The sequence below is a fragment of the Phascolarctos cinereus genome, unplaced genomic scaffold (genome assembly GCF_003287225.1).
Source record: "Phascolarctos cinereus isolate Bilbo 61053 unplaced genomic scaffold, phaCin_HiC Scaffold_5;HRSCAF=322, whole genome shotgun sequence".
Taxonomy (NCBI): Eukaryota; Metazoa; Chordata; class Mammalia; order Diprotodontia; family Phascolarctidae; genus Phascolarctos; species Phascolarctos cinereus.
Genome location: NW_027555958.1, coordinates 414,550,774 through 414,571,438, shown reverse-complemented (window position 1 = coordinate 414,571,438; position 20,665 = coordinate 414,550,774). Strand labels below are relative to the sequence as shown.

The window sequence follows — 20,665 nt, the reverse complement described above, 5'->3', positions numbered from 1 at the left end:
TTCATTAGTGTGGGCTTTTCCTCTGTAGTTTAGTTGACCATCTTTAGGAGCTGCTATGTTTGAAAAATTCATCTCCCTGTAGCCAACCTGGTATCAGTCCTTTCTGAGGCTGGTTCTTGGATGACATTTGTCCTTTACCAGGCCCATGCTCAAACATTTGATGTCAACCTGGTTTCAGCCTGTCCGCCAGTACAGCTTACCAGGTGTGGCCACTGTGCATGCTACAGCTTCTTGGAGCCACAGGTGAATGTTGGGCAATAGGTGGACGCCCAAGGTGGATGAGCGATCCTGAAAAGAGCTCAGCAAGCCCTCACACCAGAGGTGCCAGTCCTTGAACATCCACACACCCCATCTTGGCAGACGGGCTAAACTAAGCTTAGGATACCCCATGGGCCACAAACCCAGAAGGTTAAGGGGGCTGTCCACCCCAAGCACGTGAAGACTTCGCTCAGCCCTTTTCCCCCAGCCCACCCCTGTTAGAATGGGCAGATGAAAACAATTTGTTCCAGTGACCATAAAGGCAACTGAAGCAGGCACTGTGGAGTGCTCAGAGCTTGATCAGACATCGAAGACATCAAAGTCGTTCACTGCATCCCAGGCGATTGCCAGTCATCTTGACTTCGGTCTGGCCACTGGACTTCAGTGACCCTGGAAGAGAGAGTGAGGCTAAGTAAGACTTTGTGCAAGTGTGTCTTGCCTAAATCCATTTCACATGTAAGTCAAGACATCACCCATGATGTCGTTGGTCCTCTTCAAAAATGAAAAACAACTATTCAGACATTCAATGTAGGATCTGTCAGAGATTTAAGAACTCCACACTGTAATAATGCATTAATGGGAACATTATAAAACAGAATACTGCCAATATTTTTCATTTTATTTCTGTGTTTAAAAACTGCAGGTGTCTGTTAAAAATTTTTCCTTATTTCTAATAACTCTAGCAGTCATTTGGTTCTTAACCTCATTCCTCACCCCCAGATGTTTAATTTGATCTTCCAGCAAGTCCTTTAGGCAGAATACAAATGTTAGGTAGTGTACTAGTGTTATAGATGATAAAGTTGAGGCCCAGAGAGGTTGAATTGCCTGAGACCACATAGGCACATAATAGATTTTTTAAATAACATACTTAGATTTATTTGTATTTGATATTTTATGTGCTTGTGTATTTTCCGCTCTTGGTACAGGTTGAAGAGTCAGCAATGATCGGAGTAAGTGGTTATGTAGAATATCTTCGTGAACAAGAAGTATCGGAGCGGTGGTTCCGATACAATCCCCGTCTCACCTGCATCTACTGCGCCAAATCCTTCAACCAGAAAGGCAGCCTGGATCGCCATATGCGCCTGCACATGGGGATCACACCTTTTGTCTGCCGTATGTGTGGCAAGAAGTATACCCGCAAAGATCAGCTGGAATATCACATCCGCAAGCACACAGGCAACAAACCCTTCCACTGTCACGTTTGTGGCAAAAGCTTCCCCTTCCAGGCCATCCTGAACCAGCACTTTCGCAAGAATCACCCAGGCTGCATGCCTCTGGAGGGGCCTCATAGCATCTCCCCTGAGACAACAGTCACATCACGGGGACAGGCTGAGGAAGAATCACCCCCACAGGAAGAGACAGTTGCCACAGGGGAGACTGCCCAGGGATCTGTATCCACCACTGGGCCAGATTGAAAGACGGCAGGGGAAAGGGGGAGGGTCCCCTGCCCCCTTCTGGGCCATAAGCAGCCAGCATCTGGGCCAAGGGCCGGTTCTTGGATTCACAGAATGCCACATCGCTACACAGGAAGGAGCTCCCAAGATGTTGCCAAACTAGAAGATTAACAAAGTGCACAAAAACACTCAAGGCACTTCCCTTCCCTTCCCCCACTTCACACCTCAGAAAATAATTAAGCAAAACAGCTTTCTGATTCAGGGATCAACAGCTTTGGTTTGTTAATTTTTTTAAGAAAAATTTTTTAAGAAAATCCGGGATAAACTGTCGTTTAGTTACCAACCATGGTTTCAACTCTGTGAATTGGTCCAGGTAACTGACCTTGGTGGCTGTAATGTCCCAGCTTCAACCAGCACAGCCTCTGTCATCTGGATCGGCTGCAGGAGAGGAGGAGGAGAAGGTAGTAAGGACAGGGCCTTGCTCCTCTACCTCCCCTGCCAGTTATTACTGTTACCACAGTCAAAGAAAAAGAATAGTTCTGGTGGTCCTTACTGTTCTCAAGTTTCTTTTCAGCAGAATGTGATTGGGGGCTTTCTGTTTGCCCCATCCAGGCAACTGGCTTCTTGCCTGATTGCTTCATGTAGGCAATCTCTTGCAGCAGTATTCTAGTAGGCAATACAACTGTAAGCACCATAGGCTACCAAAAGTTAAGTTAGCAGCTGTGAGGTTTGCATTAGACAGTGCTGCATTTGGGGGATTAGGTGTGTGGTGAGGGAGATGGGGAGGAGGGAGAAACTTTGTGTGTCTGTAAATGTGGACTAGCACAGGACCACATTGCAACTTGTTAACTGGGGTGGGGGCCACATGACAGTGCTTTTTACATCCCTAAGCACTAGGCAGTGGCTCTGGCCCAAGTGGATTAATGAGCTGGAGGCTGACCACCAAAGTTTTGTCACGTCTCTTTGGCTCCTGTTCTTACATAACAGCAATATTGTACATCACAAATGTCACTTCCCAGTGAAATGATGCTGGGTTTTTAAATCCATATATCTCCATGTTTGGTAAATTTTATATGAAGTTTTAAAAAATTTTTGTGTTACAACAGCATTGTGGTTCAGGAAATATAAAGCTATTGTTCCTATTGCAACCATAATTCAATTTCCCTCCTACAAATATAATAGCTTATATTTCCTGCTCATTTGAAGAACCTCACTAATTCCTGTGTCTCCAGTCTGCCAATTCACAAACACTCCTCAACCAATTAGTGTTCGTTTGAGAGTGTTGCTTTTTAAATAGTACACAACAGGGCATTTACCATAGAGCATCATCATGAATGTTCAAAATGAAGCCCCATTTGCTGCAGCAAATGAACAAGGGGTTAGTTTTGATCATGTTTGTTCTGTTGTTCATTCTCAAGATTTAGCAATATTCACTGGGCCTCTTTGGCATTTTTAGGTATTATTGAGGTTCTCTCAAGTTAAAAATCATGGAGAGAGCTAACCAGACCTGCATATCCCCTGCCCTGGATGGGGAGGGGAAGGAATTAGGCTTGTCCCTATAGTGGGGGGGTTTTGAATACTAAGGCATGCAGGTAAGTAGCAAATAACTGCTTTCAGACCCAAGTGCAAATAGAAGAGAAAAATCTCTGGCCTCCCACATTGTTGGAAAGATTACTAGTTTTTTGTTGGGTTTTGCTTTAAAGTATTCAAAATCTGCAATGGTTTAAGAGATTGCTTTGGTGCAGAAGTACATGAAAGTGAAAAAGTGACTTACTGGGTGTCAGTTATACTAGTAAAGGTCAACTGACTAAGAGCACACTGGTCAGGCCCTCCTCCCCTTCTGAGAACATTTTGTGAGCTATGGAAAAGTAGGCAGAGAAGAAGGATATTTTTCTGAAAACAAGTTGGAGTGCAAAGGGTGGCTATTAAAAAGCAAATTAAGTGTATTATTTGTTCATTAAACTACGAGTGCCCTACTGTATTCCCTCCTCAAAGAGAGATCATTGCATTTTTTGGAGGGGCCCAGGAAGGCACAGTTTCTTCAAGTGGCATGATGCTGTCATGTGATGAGAACCTGCCCCCAAAGGGGAGAACCTGCTTCAGAGATTGCTCAGGAGCACGTTGTTCCTTTTCAGGAGCTGTGTTTTGTTTTTTGAACATGGACTGTGGCATCCACTGCTGAATGGGGCAGCAATGTAAAATGGCAAGACTTCTCTTCAGTGGCCATCTGAGGGCTATTGGTGTTGCATGGCCAAGCCACCAGGGAGTTCCGGTTAGACTGGGACCCTTAGAAGAGTTTTTCATCGGTCACCGATTGATAATAAGAAGTATTTGGACAGATTTTGCCATATTTGAGTGGGAGGGAAAGGGGGGAGAAGTCCAAAAGATGCTGCTTTAGACATAGCTTTTAAACCTACCAAAAAAGGAAGAAGAAAATTTAAATCTATTCTGCTCATAAGAGAGAGTGTGCCAGGAAATACTTTGTTGCTTTGTTAGTTACTTAGACAATTTTAAATGAGAAAGTATAGCTTTTATACCATTACCAAACTCTAAAGATGAAGTTAAGTAACTGCTATAAAAGAAAAAGTTCTCCTAGCCAATGTCATTAATTCCATGCAGGTATAGCAACAAAAAGCTCCATTGAAGTATGGACAACATTATTCATATAGGAAGACCATGAGTGTGTGGTGAGGTTTAGTCTCTTTTTTCCTTTATTTGACTTTTCACAGGTTTTTACTGTGTTGATACTATGAATAGAGGAAAATCCCAATTATCCAGGACCTTCAGCACAATTCTCACTGCTGGTTCTTTCCTCTTAATTGGTGTAGCCAGAACCATAACACTCATGAAATCCTTGCCTAAGCTAGTTTTAAAGCAAAATAAGACTTAGGAGAGCAGGCTTTTTTTTTTAACCTTTCCTTAGAAAAGATTTACTCTTTATATAACTTCCAAAATTCTTATTCAGGTCTCACTGTGACATTGCCCTAGTTCATAGTTAAAGTCACTGTAAGGTCATTAGAATAGGGATTAGTAATATTCTTTCTACAGTTGCTGCGTGTGTGTGTGTGTGTGTGTGTGTGTGAAGAATGCCTGTTAAATATGTCCAAAATGGACTCTTTATTTGACTCAATTTGAACTGAACCACTGACAGCCAAATTCGAACCTCCGAATGTGTCCCCTGGGAACATGAAACTGGGTTGGCACTAAGGGCTAAATTTTTTTTAAAAGATCATGTAGCTGATACTAGTGTAACTTTGTCAATTTGTACAAAATGATGGGCACTAGGTATGATCTCATTTCGTGGTCAGTAAGTGGTACTTTAGCAAAGAAGCTGCCTCTGTTCTCAGCAAGAAAAGAAAAGATGACAACTGTCATCACTTTATATTCTGAGATGGAACTTTCATTCTACTGAACTCTTACCCACCACCTGAATGAAAGTATAAATTTACTATCTGTGTGTACAGTTATATTATAATTGGGCACAAAGACTAATGCTTTATTCTCTCTCTACTCAAAAGACTCTAATGTTTTGTTTTTCTTTACTCAGAATCAATATTTACCTCTGACCTCAGTTGAATTTATCATGTCTTGAGTTTCATATCGTGTACATCATAAAACTTCCAAGACCAACTCATCAAAGGGGTGAGTTATGTCTCTTAATCTTCTAGGAGAAACTAGAAGGAGAGAATTGGAGAGAAAAGGAGGTAGATGGAGGAAGGCTTTTTTGTTTATTTTTAATTTTGTTTTGATTACTAGTATCTTCCCTGCTTTTGTGAAATGGGGTTTTCCAAAGATGGTATTTGCAGTAAAACTAAACATTTTCTCTTTATGGCAGCAGTTGAAAACTAGAATGCATTGGTTGTTAGTGCTGTGATAGAAGGGAGAATAATGTGGTAATAAAGTTGTGTAACTGTTGAAAGCTTCAGTCTCTGGCTATAGCAACTTTGATTAAGAATTCTGCTCCTTTCTCATCATAGTATAAAGGCCACATTTGATTAGGCAACAAGTTTGAAGATGTTATTTAAGAAATGCATAGGTGGGAAAAGGAGGCTTGGCTTGAAAAGAATTTATGAGGTATGCAAGATGAATAGCCCAGCATCTTAACATGCAGTAACCATCACATCACCTTCAATGGAACCTAATTACCAAATCCTTTCAGCTGAGTTGAATCTTTTACAGTCATAAAATGCATTTATTTGTGCACCAAATTGTAAAAAGACTAGCCTCTACCACTTCAAAGATTGGAAGAGAGTGAAAAGTGCTGAAAGATATATTTTCCTGGGGCATTCTGCATTTGGAAAAACAGCGACATTTTAATCAATGACTGAGTCAGGGAAGTGATGAAGGCAAAACCATTAGCAAAGTACTTCCCCTGGAGCTATGGTTTGGTTTGAAAGAATTCTCTCAAGATTTACCATTGCTGCTATTTTGTCTCTGTAAAATATAGGTTGGAGAGTTTGAGTTGCACAGCAATAAATCACCAGTTCCTTTAAAAGGTTTTTTTTTCTCTTGGTCTCTCTTACAGACTCCTTTTTCTCTTGACCTCTTTTGTACTGCTTCCCCTAGATACTGAGGGCTTTAGTGGAGGGAAACCCCACAGAATTGAACCTCATGATTGCCTCTCTCTTGAAGTTATGGTAATTCATTGATTAGTAACAGGCATGATAACATGGCTCTCTTAAAATAGTTTCCATATAATATAAGGTAAAGGTAAGCCTTAAAACCTTTTAAAAATAACCACAAAAGTAGAAAGGTGTATGCTTGTATATGTGTGTATATGTACGTATACACACACATGCACACACACACACACACACACACACACACACACACACACACACACACCCTTATTGCTTTTGTGAGATTATGTACCTAAAGTTCTTGGGAATTTACTAGAAGCAGACAGTAGAGTCAGTCGTGCTGGAGAAGTGTATTTGGACTGTAATACTAAGTACTTTTTTTTTCAAAGGCCACCATTCCCTTTCTTTGGTATTAGCATTTTCCCCAAATAAACATAGTCTGTTTCAATTGAAATAACTGAAAGGTAAGCCAGGTTTCTTCATAATTCTGTATGTGTGAGAATGTGTGTGTGTGAGTGTATGTTTAAATACTTCTTGTTAAGGATTTTTGAATTTTAAGTTTCTCTTAGAATCACCCTCCTTCCAACTGTGAACAAGTTACTGTCTTGTAATTTATTTCTTTCCTGAATGTATGTTTGTCCGTCATCTGTTTCATTGTGAATAGTGGTTCTCAGTGTTCTGGTAGCTTGTGTACACTAGGAGTGGCTGCACTTGGACATGGAAAGATATTGGAAATAGAATATTATGAGAAATAGAAATCCTTGGTGGGGAAAGCTTTCCTGTCCATCCTTCAAGGTTATATGTAGAGTCTTGAGTTAAAGGAATGTATATGGGCAAGATTCTCTAAGCTATACTGATATGTTCTTATGTGTTTGTTACTCACTTTGTGAATTTAGCAGGTTTAGCTCAAAATAATAGCCAAGACCCCTAGTTTTGTATACTTCATATCTTGATCTAGCATTTTTTCTTGAGAATGCCTTCTACCAGGATAGAGATTTGTGGGCCTGTTCTGTATAACCCGTAAACACTCTTAATCCTACCCTATTGAATAGGCATTTGTGTACAAGATTCCAGAATATTTATTCAAACTAAGTCACTGTGGAATCTACTCTGGTGTAAGAGCAATTATACTTACATAGGAAGGGAGCTTATGCGGTGTTGCATTTCAGGGTTACCTAGGTTTTTATCCTTCTTAAAGAAATTAGGTTAGACAAAACCATTTGATAACTAAAATCTATACTTCTTTGGGGCTTCCCTTCAAAAGAAAACTAATCACCAAGTATAATAGCTTTCTTTCTTTCTCTCTCTCTTTTTCTCTCTCTCTTTCTTTCTTTCTCTCTTTCTTTCTTGCTTGCTTGCTTGCTTGTTTGCTTGCTTTTTTGGCTAAGCAGTGGAGTTAAGTGACTTGCCTAGGGTCACACAGCTAGTAAGTGTTATGTGTCTGAGGCCGGATTTGAACTCAGGTCCTGCTGAATCCAGGGCTGGTGCTCTATCCACGGTGCCACCTAGCTGCCCCAGTAACTTTCTTTAATCACAAATTTTTAACCTTTAAGGTTTAAAAACCCTAATTTTAATCTCATTTGTATATTTGGTCTTCCAAAATAATTTTGTAAACTTGTTCTTTCCTTACTTTATCTTTCAAGTCATTATTTTTTCCTTCTTTTTGCTTTCTCATTTTCCACCCTTAACTTTCTTGTTCATCTGACAGCTGTTCTTTTGACCTTTTATGTAATTTCAGTGAATGGGCTGAATTCACTTACTTATGATGGACCAGTGACTTATCCCAAGCAGCCTCCCACACACACTTAGGAACATCTAAATGGGTGCCACTCCAGAGAGATGGGATTTACCCATGATGAGACTGAATCTTGGGAAATAATTCTTAAAGCAGCATAGTCAACTTCATTGTCAAGACAGAAGGTCAGTTTTTAAGTTGTTATTATTAATAACTAGCTAATTCAAAAACAATATCCTCTAATCACCAACTAGAAGAATTCTGGTGGTAGCATTTAGGAAAGATTTTGGAACCTCCTTTAGGTCTCTGAGTACACTGCCTGCCTGTGTACCCCCGCCCCTCTCCTTCCTTCACAAAGGCACCCTTTTAGACTGGAGCAGCTGAGGTCTTGAAAGGAGCTCAGAACTCAGCCGTGCTGAGTATGATCCATTGTTGCGTATGACTTGAAGTGGTAGTGGTTGGATACTTTGGCAAAGCAAGCTTGAGAAACCTAGCTGCCTTGTAGCCCTCACATAAGAAAGCCAGTGATTACCAAACTGGTTTTTCATTTCTTCATCACATTGAGGAATTTAAGCATATACCAGGCTACTGCCCTTAGAGCTCCAGTTTCAGGCATTCCAAAGCATATATACAAATACTTTTTTGCAAAAATTAGGATGCCACCTAGATTTCTGTGACTCTTTTTCAGGTGAGTCATTCTGTTGAACTCTAGGTGGCAATAAGCCTTCCCAAGGCTAGGAATTGATCCCCTCTATGGCAGCAATGCAAGTTTAGTTGCTTGTAGCACAGAAGTGTTCATCTTCAAAGAAGGCAAAGAAAACCTGGAGCTATTTTTGGTGTTCATGTTGATTTGGTGAAATTCTTCAACACTAAACCCCACTAATAGAGCCATAGACAGCCTTTGAAGAAGTCAGGTCACCTGAAATCCACTGATTCAGGTGAGAGTCAGAAAACAGGCTCCTTTTGGAAAGAATGCCTGGCTCCATCCCAGTGTCCAAAACCATTCTCTGAGATACCTGTATCAAGAAGGGTTTCCATGCAACCCCTCAATCAGCCTGCACAGAGGCCGCAGGGTGAACTTAATCACATACCCCTGATTCAGATAGCCACTTTTCATGTCTCTTCAGGGTAATATATCATTTTCCTCATTTTAGGAAATATATCATTTCTCTCATTCTACTGATATATGCTAACACCTCACCTGAAAGCTGTGACACGGTGGGGTGAGATGGAATAGTTCAGTATCACAGTAACCTAATTCAATGGAATTTAAATCTTGGGGCCCACAACAAGACCTGATTTAAGGGCATGTAATAAAACATCAATTTTTTTTAGTCTACCTCTTTCTCATTAAAGAAACAAAGTCCATTTAGTATAATTGTCCTACAAGAGGCTGGTGGCTCAAACTGTTAAAGGTGTCACACTGAGATTAGTTTAGAACATGGTCATGGTAGAAGCTTTCTCAGCTTTTGAGCCTTCTGTACTATGGCCTCTGAATCCATCTCAGGGAGCCAAAGTAGATTGTTGAATTAAAAGGAGGGATATTTATTGCTGGGAGCATGCTTATGTACATGACAGTTTACCGTATAATGGATTCATGGGGAATTAGGTAGCATCTTGGGATTTGCTAGATGTTAGTAGTTGAAAGTATGTTAGTGATTATAATTGGGAGCCTATGAAAAGATGTGGTCCAGATTCCATGTAATCACTTATCCTAAGGGATCAGACAGCATTACAGAAAAAAACCTGTTCCACTACAAACCTTTTTTGATTGACAAACACAGCCTCACCTTACTCTGCTTTTAAATCTATGCACTTTAAATGAAATTAAAGAAAATTTTATTCAGATAGCTTTGGAGGTTTCCTTAAAGAATACTTAGGCTTTAGGAAACTTCTGATCTTCCTCTGTGTAGAGCAAAGATTATAGAATCCTATACCTATAGCAGAAGCAGAATGACATCCTAGACAAGTTGTCATTTGGAGACAACTCTATTTGAAGCCCTCCAAGAATGAGAAACCCACTACCTCTTGAAACATCCCATTCCACTTCTGGAAAAGATTGTTAGGAAATTCTTCCTTACATGAAGCCAAAATTTGCCTTTCTACAACTTTCACCCACTGGTATTTGTTCAGCACTCTGGGGCCAAGCACACAAAATCCCTTTTCCACACAGTTGGCCCTTCAAGTACTTGAAAACAGCTGTCATACCCTCCCTGAGTCTTCTCTTCTCCAGAGTAAACATTCCCAGTTCCTTCAGTTGAGATGGCTGTGAGTTCCTTCATCCTCTTGATGACCCACTTCTGGATGTCCACCAACTTTCCAATGTTCTTCCTAAAATCAGTGCCCAGGATTGAGTATATTATTCCATATAGTCTGATAGGGCAAAGTCAAATGGGACTGTGATCTCTCTTATTGGGCACACTCACGTTTCATTTATGCAGTCTAGTGTTTTTGGCTGCCAGGTCATACTTGCCAAAGTACTTCAGCGGGTCAGGGTTTCATTGGTGGTGGTGAGTACTCCACCAATGCAGATTCCTACCCAAACTTGCCTGTGTGATTTTTTGTCCACACACCACTTCATATATCTTCAGCAAAGGCTCTATGTACTTAGTGATCTGGAAGCCCGCTTTCTGGCTGTTAGTACTTCATGGGTCCCAGCTCCCCACCTTATCTGTCCATACTTTATGCTTTGTTCTTGCCACATAGGATCATAGAGTTAGAGCTGGGCAGGAACTTAGAGACCATCAAGTGCAGCCTCTTTATTTTGCAGAAGAGGAAACTGAGGCACAGAGAGTTGAAATGACTAGCCCAGGATCACAAAGCTACTAAGTGTCTGAGGGATTTAAACTCAGGTCTTTCTGGATTCCAAGTCCAGCACTCTTATCAGCTATTCTTCACTGCCTCATGACCAATCCACCTCTTTAATCCTTTCCTGCACATCCTTAAAAATGTATTTATGCCACTTTTTGCGTACTCACAGTTGGTAATGTACTATTACCACACTGGTAAGAGGTCTACTGAAGCCTCACACTGTTGACCTGTATTGAGCTTTCAGTACCCAAAACTCTGAGATCCTTTTTATGTGAACTGTTCTCTCACTGTCTGTGTAAGCAGTTGAGTTTTTGAACCTAAGATTCTCCTAATAGACAATGAATATATAGTTAATCCATCCCCTCCTGTATTGACAGTTCAAGACCACTCGGTCCATCCTTAACATCTGCATTTCTCTTACAAGTCTTCTGATTGCAGGATTTAATAAAAGCTTAATTAACTGTTCTTTTCCCCTACCCTCATGTAACCTTCACGCGACCTGCCAGCCTGTGTGTGAGCTGGAGTACATTGTCATGGTGTTATTGAGTACAAAAGTGACTGGAGGAGTCTTTGAACTGGTGAAACAGTTTTTCTCTAAGTTGGTCGTTCTCAGTAGCCTTAGGTTACTTTATATCTCTTAAGTTGTTATTGCCACAGATTCAGGTCACCCATTTGCTAGGTCTTAACAGTGAATGAATGATTGCTCCAAAGTCAGCCCTGGCAAAAATTGCAGGTGGGGGCTTTTGAATTGTAATATCATGGCTTTCTTGTTCCATTACTTAACACTGAAAAACCTAATAGATGTTGGTACAGTAGTATCAGTTGATAACTATTTTAGATCAGGGAAGGAGCTGAAAACAAGAGAATGGGACTGATTTCAGAAGCCAACAATAATATACCTCAGGCTGATTTGGCACTGGGATCATAGTAGCAGTATATCGATTTCATTTGTTTTGAGATGTATTCCAACTTTAGAACATCCTTCTATATATGACATGTAGCTTTGCTATGCAGGGTGAGCCAGAGTTACTACAGAGGAGTGAAAAATGTGGTCTGTCAGCACATACCAATTTGAGACTTTAACGACATTTATAGTGTTCAAGCAGGTGAGAGTAAGTGCTCTGGCTCCTCTCTTTGAGCTGTAGGTTCCTTAACAGAAGCATGTTTTATGATAACTCCCTTTGGAATGTGAGCTCTGTTTTACTGATTTATTATTTAGAACATTTTTCTTTCCCCAAATGTTTATGCTAAGAAATTAATAGATTCCTCTGAATTTCATATTTTTCACATAGGAAATGCACAGCACAGTTTTATATGAATTTTAATCCTTAAACATTAGCATGTGCGTTTAGACAAAAATAGATCACTGAAATTTAGGATTCCTGAATAGAGCTATCAGATTTAAAGCATAATTCCAAGGCACTACATGGTAATAGTCAGATAACCACTCTCTTTAATAGGAAAGGTATGTTAAAGAAAATAGGAGCAAAATTGGAACTCTAGTCTAGCATGGTGTAGATCACCCCAATTCTTTCTCCTTAAAGAAAGATTTTGAGACAGTAATTTCCTGTGCTTTTATATACTGACTTCTCCAGTAATTACAGTAATTGCTTCCTGTCAAGTCCTGGGTTAATGCATACAGAGGAAAGGAAAAGAGAATTCTTGAAAATCCAAGGCCTTGTCTTAGGGTGAGGAGAGCGGGAGAGATGGGGAGAAAATTTGGAACTCAAAATCTTATGGAAGTGAATGTTGAAAACTAAAGATAAATAAATATACTTATTATTTAAAAAAAAGAAAAAGAAATCCAAGGCCTCTGATTCTGTCATGATTCACCAGTATTTTATTGATGGGGAAAAGGAGGTTCTGGAGTTCATGATTTGAGAAGCTGGCTGAGAGATACTTAAAGTAGTTTTTTAAAGAAGGGGAAATGCTATACCTTTATCTACTATAATAGGAGCCACTTATCTCAGAGCCTGCGCTTTGTGACAGAGAAAATCCATAAAGATCACCTGGAGGAATAATTCTTAGTGTGAAAGCTAGTTCTTTTGCCTACTCTTCTTCCCCCTAGATGGAGCCACTGTGTGATTTCATTCAATAGAGGCTCCCATTTTAAATAGTAGATTTTGTAGTTTGGTACTGTGAATGAGATAATAGAATAAAAAGAAAGGGGGTGTTGAAAAGACCCCCAGATCTTTATTCTTTCTCACTAGCTTTTCTTAGGAGCAAAAGTCCGAAAGGTCTAAGCCAAGTTCATTAACTAGGTTTTTAATAGACATAACAATTATAAAGCAGAAAATAGTGTCTAAAAGAGCCACTGTGAAAACAAAGTTACAGAGGGAGAATTATTTTAAGTAAGTGGCCCCTTGAAGCCAGTGACGCCAAGTTGGGGGAAATCACTGAGAAATGTGACTGACATCTCTCTATAGGAAAGACAAGGCAGTCACATAGCAAAAATATCTAAAATTTATGTAGTATTCCTAATTTTATTTTTACAAAAATAACTTTAAATCACGTAAATCGTATTAAAAGTGAGCCTGTTTTCTTTCTTTTTTGAAAACTGGCCAAACTTAAAATAACACTAATATAATTCAGTGTAATTCAATTGTTAATGCACATTCATTTGAATACAGATTGGTATATTAAAGATAGTGTCTACAAAGGAATCCGTGGTTATTTTGATTATTTTCTTAGATAATACCTATCTTTTTTCATAAGTATATGTTTATAAATATATTTACTCATCTACTGTGATCTTGGTAACAGAATATTTTCATTTAATTATGTCAAAGATTCTAAAATTCTAATTCTGGACAAAGAGAGCTTTTTTATTGCTTTGGTTGTATTTTGGCCAAGAAGATGTTTCTTTGCACTTTCTATTTATAAAGAAGCTATATAGCACATTGTAGCCACTTAATATAGCTGTTCCCTTGAGATGGGATATAGGTATTAAAATAAGGTGCATGTTAAAAACTAGGGGAAGTAGGAAAGGGACTTCAACAGAACCTAGCCTGAATCTACCTGGGATGGGATTGGGTAATACAAAAGTTAGGTTGTGAAAAACTTTAGGGATTGGTCTGATAGGGCCGTGAGGTAACCAGCCACCCAGTAGGATGTGTGGGTGTGGGTATTTTTTCGTGTCTCTAAGAGAGGTGTTCAGTCGAGGCACAGAAGTAACTGCAGATTCTTCTACCTCCCATTCAGAAATAAACATGTACCCAGTTGCCCGGTCGCCACTGGGTAAAGGCTGGATGCATTAGCTATGGCCTGCCTCATCCTCTGTTCTGCTTTAGCCCTTCTACCTCCAAGCACTAACCGAAGGGAATGTGCGGCATCCAGGAGTGAAGAAGAACCAGGCCCACATTGGACAGGCTGAAATGTCTGATATTATCTTTACAAGGCTTATGTTTTTATTAATTTTCCTAATCAAATCCATTTCAAAGCACTTAAGAACCTGGTTTAATATTTTATCTATAAACTTTCATTTGGCAGGAGTAGAATCACTTTTTCAAAGAGTAATAGAATAAGATAATCTCAAAAGTCTATTCAGATCCAAAATTCTTGTTTTAACTACTGTTTGGAAAGTGTTAGGGTAACACCCCTTGAGTTATTGATGTGTCTGTCTGTATTTGTATGGGGAGTTAAGGTGTAAATGTGGATGCTTACATAAAATGATTTTAAGGCCTTCCTTTTCAAGATCATCCATTTTGTTTTTATTCATTTCTAAGACTTCCCTTGGCCCCCAGTCCATTAACTTCTGACTAGACAGGACCAAAACTCAGAGGCCAGTCATTTGCATATGTTGTCTGAGAAACTCCCTCATGCCTTCCCATGCTGTTACTGCTCTAAGAGTCTTATGTATTTCTTGGGAAAAATATTTGTGGACATCAAAAAACTCAACTTCAGCAGTGAAATATCACACTAAAGACCAGCTAGTTTAGTTAGCCAGCAAGCTGAGACCAAGACCCAGATTTCCTGCCTGTGGTCAGTGTTTTTCCCCACTATTATCACATTACTTGTTCATTCCCAGATGGATAGCAATCATGTTGTACAAAGATAAATTCTTACTTGGCATGGAAGTTCACCTCAGTATCTCTTAGGGTGAAATTACACAGAAACCAGCTAACACCTTGGCGTCTTTATTAGGGCTTGTTGACTGACACATCAGAACTGTTAACCTAGCAAAGTAGAATCTTCAGAGTTTAGTGATGATGCATGGGCCTGAAAATCCAGGTTTCGTGGGAACTAACTTCTTTAAAATTATGCTTCACTTGGTTGACATTGTTGGGAAAAGATGCTCCTGCTGTTGGCAGAGAAAGGGACTGAATGGCAGTCCAGAACCCTCAAATTCTTCTGGTCTGGAGGAACTTTACCTCAGGGTTAATGTGACTTCCAGAATTCAAGGGTTAAATCCAATACATACTTTAAAAAAAAGTTAATGGTCTAGATTATTTAAGTTAAATCTAGACAAGGTGATAAAATATAAATTTTCCCTAAATATAATTATTTAGGATGCAATCTCTGATTGTTTTTATTTATATAGTATAAAATAGTCTTATTGGCCATTCGTAGCTAAAAAAACCTTCAGACAGAAAATGAAGTCTTTAACACAAATTTATCCAAGATTTTTTAAAAATCTTAAATTTAAAAAAAATCTTAAATACCAAAAACATCAAAATCTACATGTTTAGTTTTTGGTTTCTTTGTTTGTTTTTTAAATCTGGATGAACAAACAAACAAACAAAAACCTCATGTAGTCTTTGAATCTAGTTGTTGGGGGTCCTAAGCAGATTTTCTTCTTTGAATAATTTCTAACCTTAAACTTACTCAAAACGAGCCCATCACTTTACCTCTAAAGTATTCATAGAGCTGATGAAGTCGAGAGCTGTCTGTTTGTAGTGCTTTCTACATTGTAATGATAAAGCTTTGGCCTGCCCTCTGTTATTAAGGCGCTACAGACTGTGATTAACAGTGACTCTGGCTAAAAGTGGGGAAGGCAATGAACCCATTTCAGAGATGGGCTTCTGGTCTGTGTAGTAGCTGGCAGGTCACGACAGGTAGCCTTTCTGATGGCTTGAAATAGCAATGCTGATGTTATTGGGCATGTGAAGGTCAAAACAATGACAAACCCAAGCGTCTGCCCAAATACATCATGAACATTTTAGGAAGGCAGAGGTGAATGGAATCGTGGGAACTCATGTACTGTGACTGCTCTTTTTCTTGCTTTAGAGTAGTTTTCAGTCTCTAAGCCATGGTAATACCCTAGACTCAGGAATAAACTCCTGCTTAGGAAAATCCTTTCATTTGACTTTTTCATTCACCAGAGAAGAATTCTCTTTTGTTCTGGTGCTGCCCATATATACAAGGCTAGGTTTTGTCTAAGTTGTTGGGGTTTTTTTTTTCTGCATGTGAAGCCAAAGTTAGCAATGCCCAAGTATTTCTAGTAAAGCCTGTTAAACCTGTGGAGCTGGAGGGAGACTACAGTCACCCTACCTCTCTTCGATGTCTCTCTTCCGTGTGTCTTGGATTAACACTTGTTTTTAGAGGTTTTTAAAAATTATTATTATGGAGCCAACCTAGACAGTTTTTTCATGCTTAATGATAGGGAGTCATCTCTCATTTTTTTTCTTTCTTTTTCTTTTTTTTAATTTGACTGATCTAAGGCTACCTTGATGCATGGCCATTAATTGTGAAGATGAAGCTTACCTGATTCATAGTCATTGATTGGCAGATGATGAAATAGGCAATCTGTGGATAAATGTATCAAAGTAATTCTGGAAAGAGATGAAGTCATTCTGTGTCCACTTTTATGTGTCTATACCCATTCTTATTTCTCATTTTTCTATCTTTCCTCCCTAAAAAATGCATGAGACTTCAAAACTTGTCTCCTATAATAATTTTCAACTCCCAGGTTCCATCTTCTGCAGCACATTATGATCAGTAGTGTGGACTGTATCTCTAACTGCTCTTATGATAAAGGCCAAGATACCTAGAAGTTGTCATGTGTGCAGCTAGGCAGGTAGGCATTTGCTGGAGGCCGTTCGTGGCTAACAAAAGCCACAAAAAGATTTCTCTGTCATTTCAGGTTTCTTTCTTCTTTGGTGTATTTGTGCTTGAAGGGAAGAACAGTGAATAGGCAACCAGAAAGAAAGAGAGTGACTTACATAATATAAATTAAACTGTATAAGCCAAGCTGAGTAGGGAGGGTAGATCCAGGTAACTTTGACTATTTGTCTCTTACCTTGACTCTTAAGTGAAATTGCAGTCAAAATGAGGCTTTCATTGTTCACTGGAGTTATTGAATGAAATGCACTGGCCAATGCTTGGGTGTTTTAAGTATTCAACAAGGAATCTGAAATAGCTCCTTTCAGTATCTCTGTTCTAGAATACAAAAGACCTAACCCATTAGTTCCTAAATGAGGAGCTCTGACAGCCCTGTATTAAATCTTCAAGAGAATTATAGCTTCAGTTACCTGGAAATCTTGTTTCTGTTTTGTCCACCATCATCCCAGATTCTCAATATTTTATAGAACCAGAGTATTAAAAAGGTTGATACCTCCTGTCGCCCACCACTGCCCAAATACACAGAGAAACCAAAAATGAGGTATGTAATCAACCAAAAAAGGAAAAAAATGCCCATTGATTTAAAATAATAGCCCCCACAACTCTTCCCACTTTGCCATTCCTAATTCTAATCCAAGTGTTCAAGGGTACTAGTCTCTTGCCTCAGAGAATAAATTCAGCTCACTGCATTTGTCACAACTAATAACTTGAATTTTAGTGGGTCTAGGAAGCAATGGCAACTGGTTATGGTGGGTGGGGAGGAGTTTGATGTAGAAGTCGAGTCAGCATCAGGTTAGGGCTTTTTGATAACATAGCAGTTCCTTCCTATTTGCTGAGTTGATAAATGTTTTGGTCTCATAATACCATTTATAGAAAAGGCCTCCTTCTTCTTGGGGTTATGGGCCTAAGCTTTCTGTCACTGCGTCATAACTGTTTGGCATTTACTACTGCCATTGGGACTTAACATTCAGGCTAACTTAACGTTAAGGCTAAGATTTTAAGGCCGTCGGATGGGCCACATGGCACCTTAGAAGCCATCTAACCCCTTCATTTTACAGATGAAGAAACTGAGACCCAGAGAGATTAAGCAGTTTCTATAGTGTCCCATGTATAAGCAGTGACGGAGCCAGGATGAAGCCAATGTTCTTAGACTCCAAATCCAGCACTCTTTCCACTGTACCATGTGCCTCCCTTTGGCAGGGTTTTCACACTGAAGCAGGATCTATGGATTACTGTGAAGCTTTACTCCATTTTTATGCTACTCTTAGCTGCACTGGATTAATGTGTTTTATTTTGGGAGACAGGTGCATATGGGGAAGGAAAAAGAACAGTTTCCACCTTGCACTTGAAGCAAGAGATGAATCAAATTCCATCTTAGCAAAGTAACTGTAAACCTTGGACAGATTCCCCTGGCCTCCTGGGCTTGCATGCTGCTTCTCCTTGACCCTGTAGAAGATACTTCTTTAGACAGTTGACAAGACAACTTTAGAGACTCCATTTTGTGAGACACTAGAGATGGGAGGGAGGTTATTTCTTATCCTAATCCACTGACTTTTCAGCTGGCTAAGGGTTTTTTTTTTCCAGGGTGCTACTAGCCAGTCCTTTTCACCCCATTACTGTCCATCTGAGCCTCTAGATAAGACAACAGGAATTGTGAATTGGGGAGGTTGGGTCTGGCATACTTCTGGCCTTCAGAGAATGTCAGAAAAGTTTTTCTTCTCCTTTACTAATACACAAAATTAATACTTTAAATTTGGGCATTTCAGCTGAAGTCAGTGAAGGGGAGGAGTTGATTAAAATAGCCCTTATACTTGTCACCTTATAATTTCAGTGGGAAGTCTGCCTTTGCTGGTGGGAAGGCTTTGAGGGTAGGATGAGGGAAAAACTAATGTAGCAAATATTTTAGCTTCTTTCAGGTGATTACAATCTGAAAGAAGTCTATCCAAACTGTTCTCTATGGTGCTTTTTCTTATGTGATGGGAGTTGTCCCATCTTTCCCTCATCATCCCTGGGCACTGTGCCTTCCCACTGGCCTCTATGAAAACAAATCATACTAAACTCAGATGCCAGGCTTCTTCACATTTCCCTTCTTCACCTCAGGCTTTTCACTTCTGCACAAAGCTGGGGATGTAGCATTTTCCTTCCATTTGGAAAGCGCTTTGGTTTTCCTAAGAAGTAAAGTATCAAATTGAAAATGGCCAGGTTATGTTCTGGTAGTAACTAAAAGAATAGGGGGGGTGGCGGACAAGAAATCCCCTTTTTCCACTCTTACAATGATACCGCCCCCATGTCTCCCTGTGAGTTTGTAGGTTACCATAGCATTCCTAAGCAGCATATAGGCTTAGCTAACATTGCAAGTGGTTTTTCCTCATAAGTTAACCAAGAAGGATTCACAATGAAACAGACAATCAGTTTCTAAAATATCCCCTAAAAGGGAGAACGTGATAGACTATATTTATCAATTAGAATGTTTACCAGTCTCTTTTTCCCTTTTGAAAAATTAACATTTGAGCTTATGTCCTTCTCCTGGAGCAATTACTCCATTTAAAAAGATGCATCAGGAAAACAAATGGCCCAGTACTGCTTTTCCTCTTCTCAGTTACTGCTGAGGCTGAGGGACTGGGCATTTGCATCTTAGGTTGAAAAGTAGTTGCTTAAAAAGTATGTTTTACTGTAACCTTAAACATATCTACCTATAGATATGAATACTGTAGGGTTATTTTTCCCCCCACCTTTTAACCATTATCACTTAAATGTAAACCACCCCTTCCTTACTGAAAAAAAATGCACTTTAAATCTTACTATGTGTGGTTGTTGCTGGCTTTGCAGCCAGGTCATTTTGGTAGGAGTTGAGGAGGGAGAGCTGTTGCCAGACTTTTTGCTGCTGCCATCACCTGGCAAATAAGTGCAGCTCTGCCTCCTGCCTCAGCAACCCCTCCCCAAGAAGAGTAGATCAGATGGGATTGTGGAATGCATGAATTCAGAGATGTCCGTTTTTTAAATGAGCCCCACCCCCAAAGAAAGAAAAAAACAACCCAAATGGGAAGAGGTCTCAGAATGTTAGTCCCCCCCCATTCAGAAATTTGGGGTGAATTCCCAACCTTAGGGATTATTTTCACAGGAAAGTTTCCAATTGTATTAACTTCTACTTAATGTGGGGGGTGACTGCTGAGGTCCTTTTGATTTGAAGAGTTAGTGTTCACACTGAAGAATCAAGTGATCGAGGTGTGGTCCTACTCTGTTATTTCTAGATATCAGAATTATTCCCTTAGATTATTTAACAAGTTTTCTCTCTTCCCTTAGACTCTTCTCTTCCCCAGATCACAGGATAATAGTTCTCGGTGGGGCTGCATGTCTCCTGGAGAGTAGCCCCAGGAACAGTGTTGTGGGGGGAGGGCACAAGGGTGGGCAGAAGACTGGGTTTGGGGCAAGGGGAAACAAAGAAAAGGTGAAGATACAGAACTATATTAATGTATTTAAAGCAGTTTAGCAAAAGCTTTCTCGTTGAACAGCTTTAAGAACAATGTGAATGAAAATTTAGCAACTTGGTTAGGAATCTTTGAAAATTCTATAAATGTATACTTGAAATTCTGTTTGTATAAAGAAAATGCATTTTCCTCTTTATTTTAACACTGTGTAAAAGAACATTATGCATGTGAGTGGTTTGAGAATTAAATGGTTTAATACTCTTATTGTGATCCCTCTTTTTTTGTATGTTGGAAACAGCTTGTTTTCAGTAAGTTTGGATTTCGATATGTGGTAGAAACATTGTAACTTCATGAATCCCCAGTTCCTTGGTCATGTCTCCGGTCTTTTACAGAAGGGCA

The 20,665-nt window shown here is 39.6% G+C and overlaps 1 protein-coding gene across 2 annotated transcripts in view; it reads left to right on the top strand.

The window, feature by feature from the left end:
* Nucleotides 1-20,530, top strand: part of ZBTB37 (zinc finger and BTB domain containing 37) — a 31,570-nt gene extending 11,040 nt beyond the window's left edge. For both annotated transcript variants that reach the window (XM_020970469.2, XM_020970471.2), the window contains exon 4: nucleotides 1,185-20,530. In XM_020970469.2, the coding sequence (XP_020826128.2) occupies nucleotides 1,185-1,673 (489 nt within the window). In that variant the 3' untranslated portion in view covers nucleotides 1,674-20,530. The remainder of the gene's footprint in view (nucleotides 1-1,184) is intronic.
* The last annotated feature ends 135 nt before the right edge of the window (nucleotides 20,531-20,665 follow it).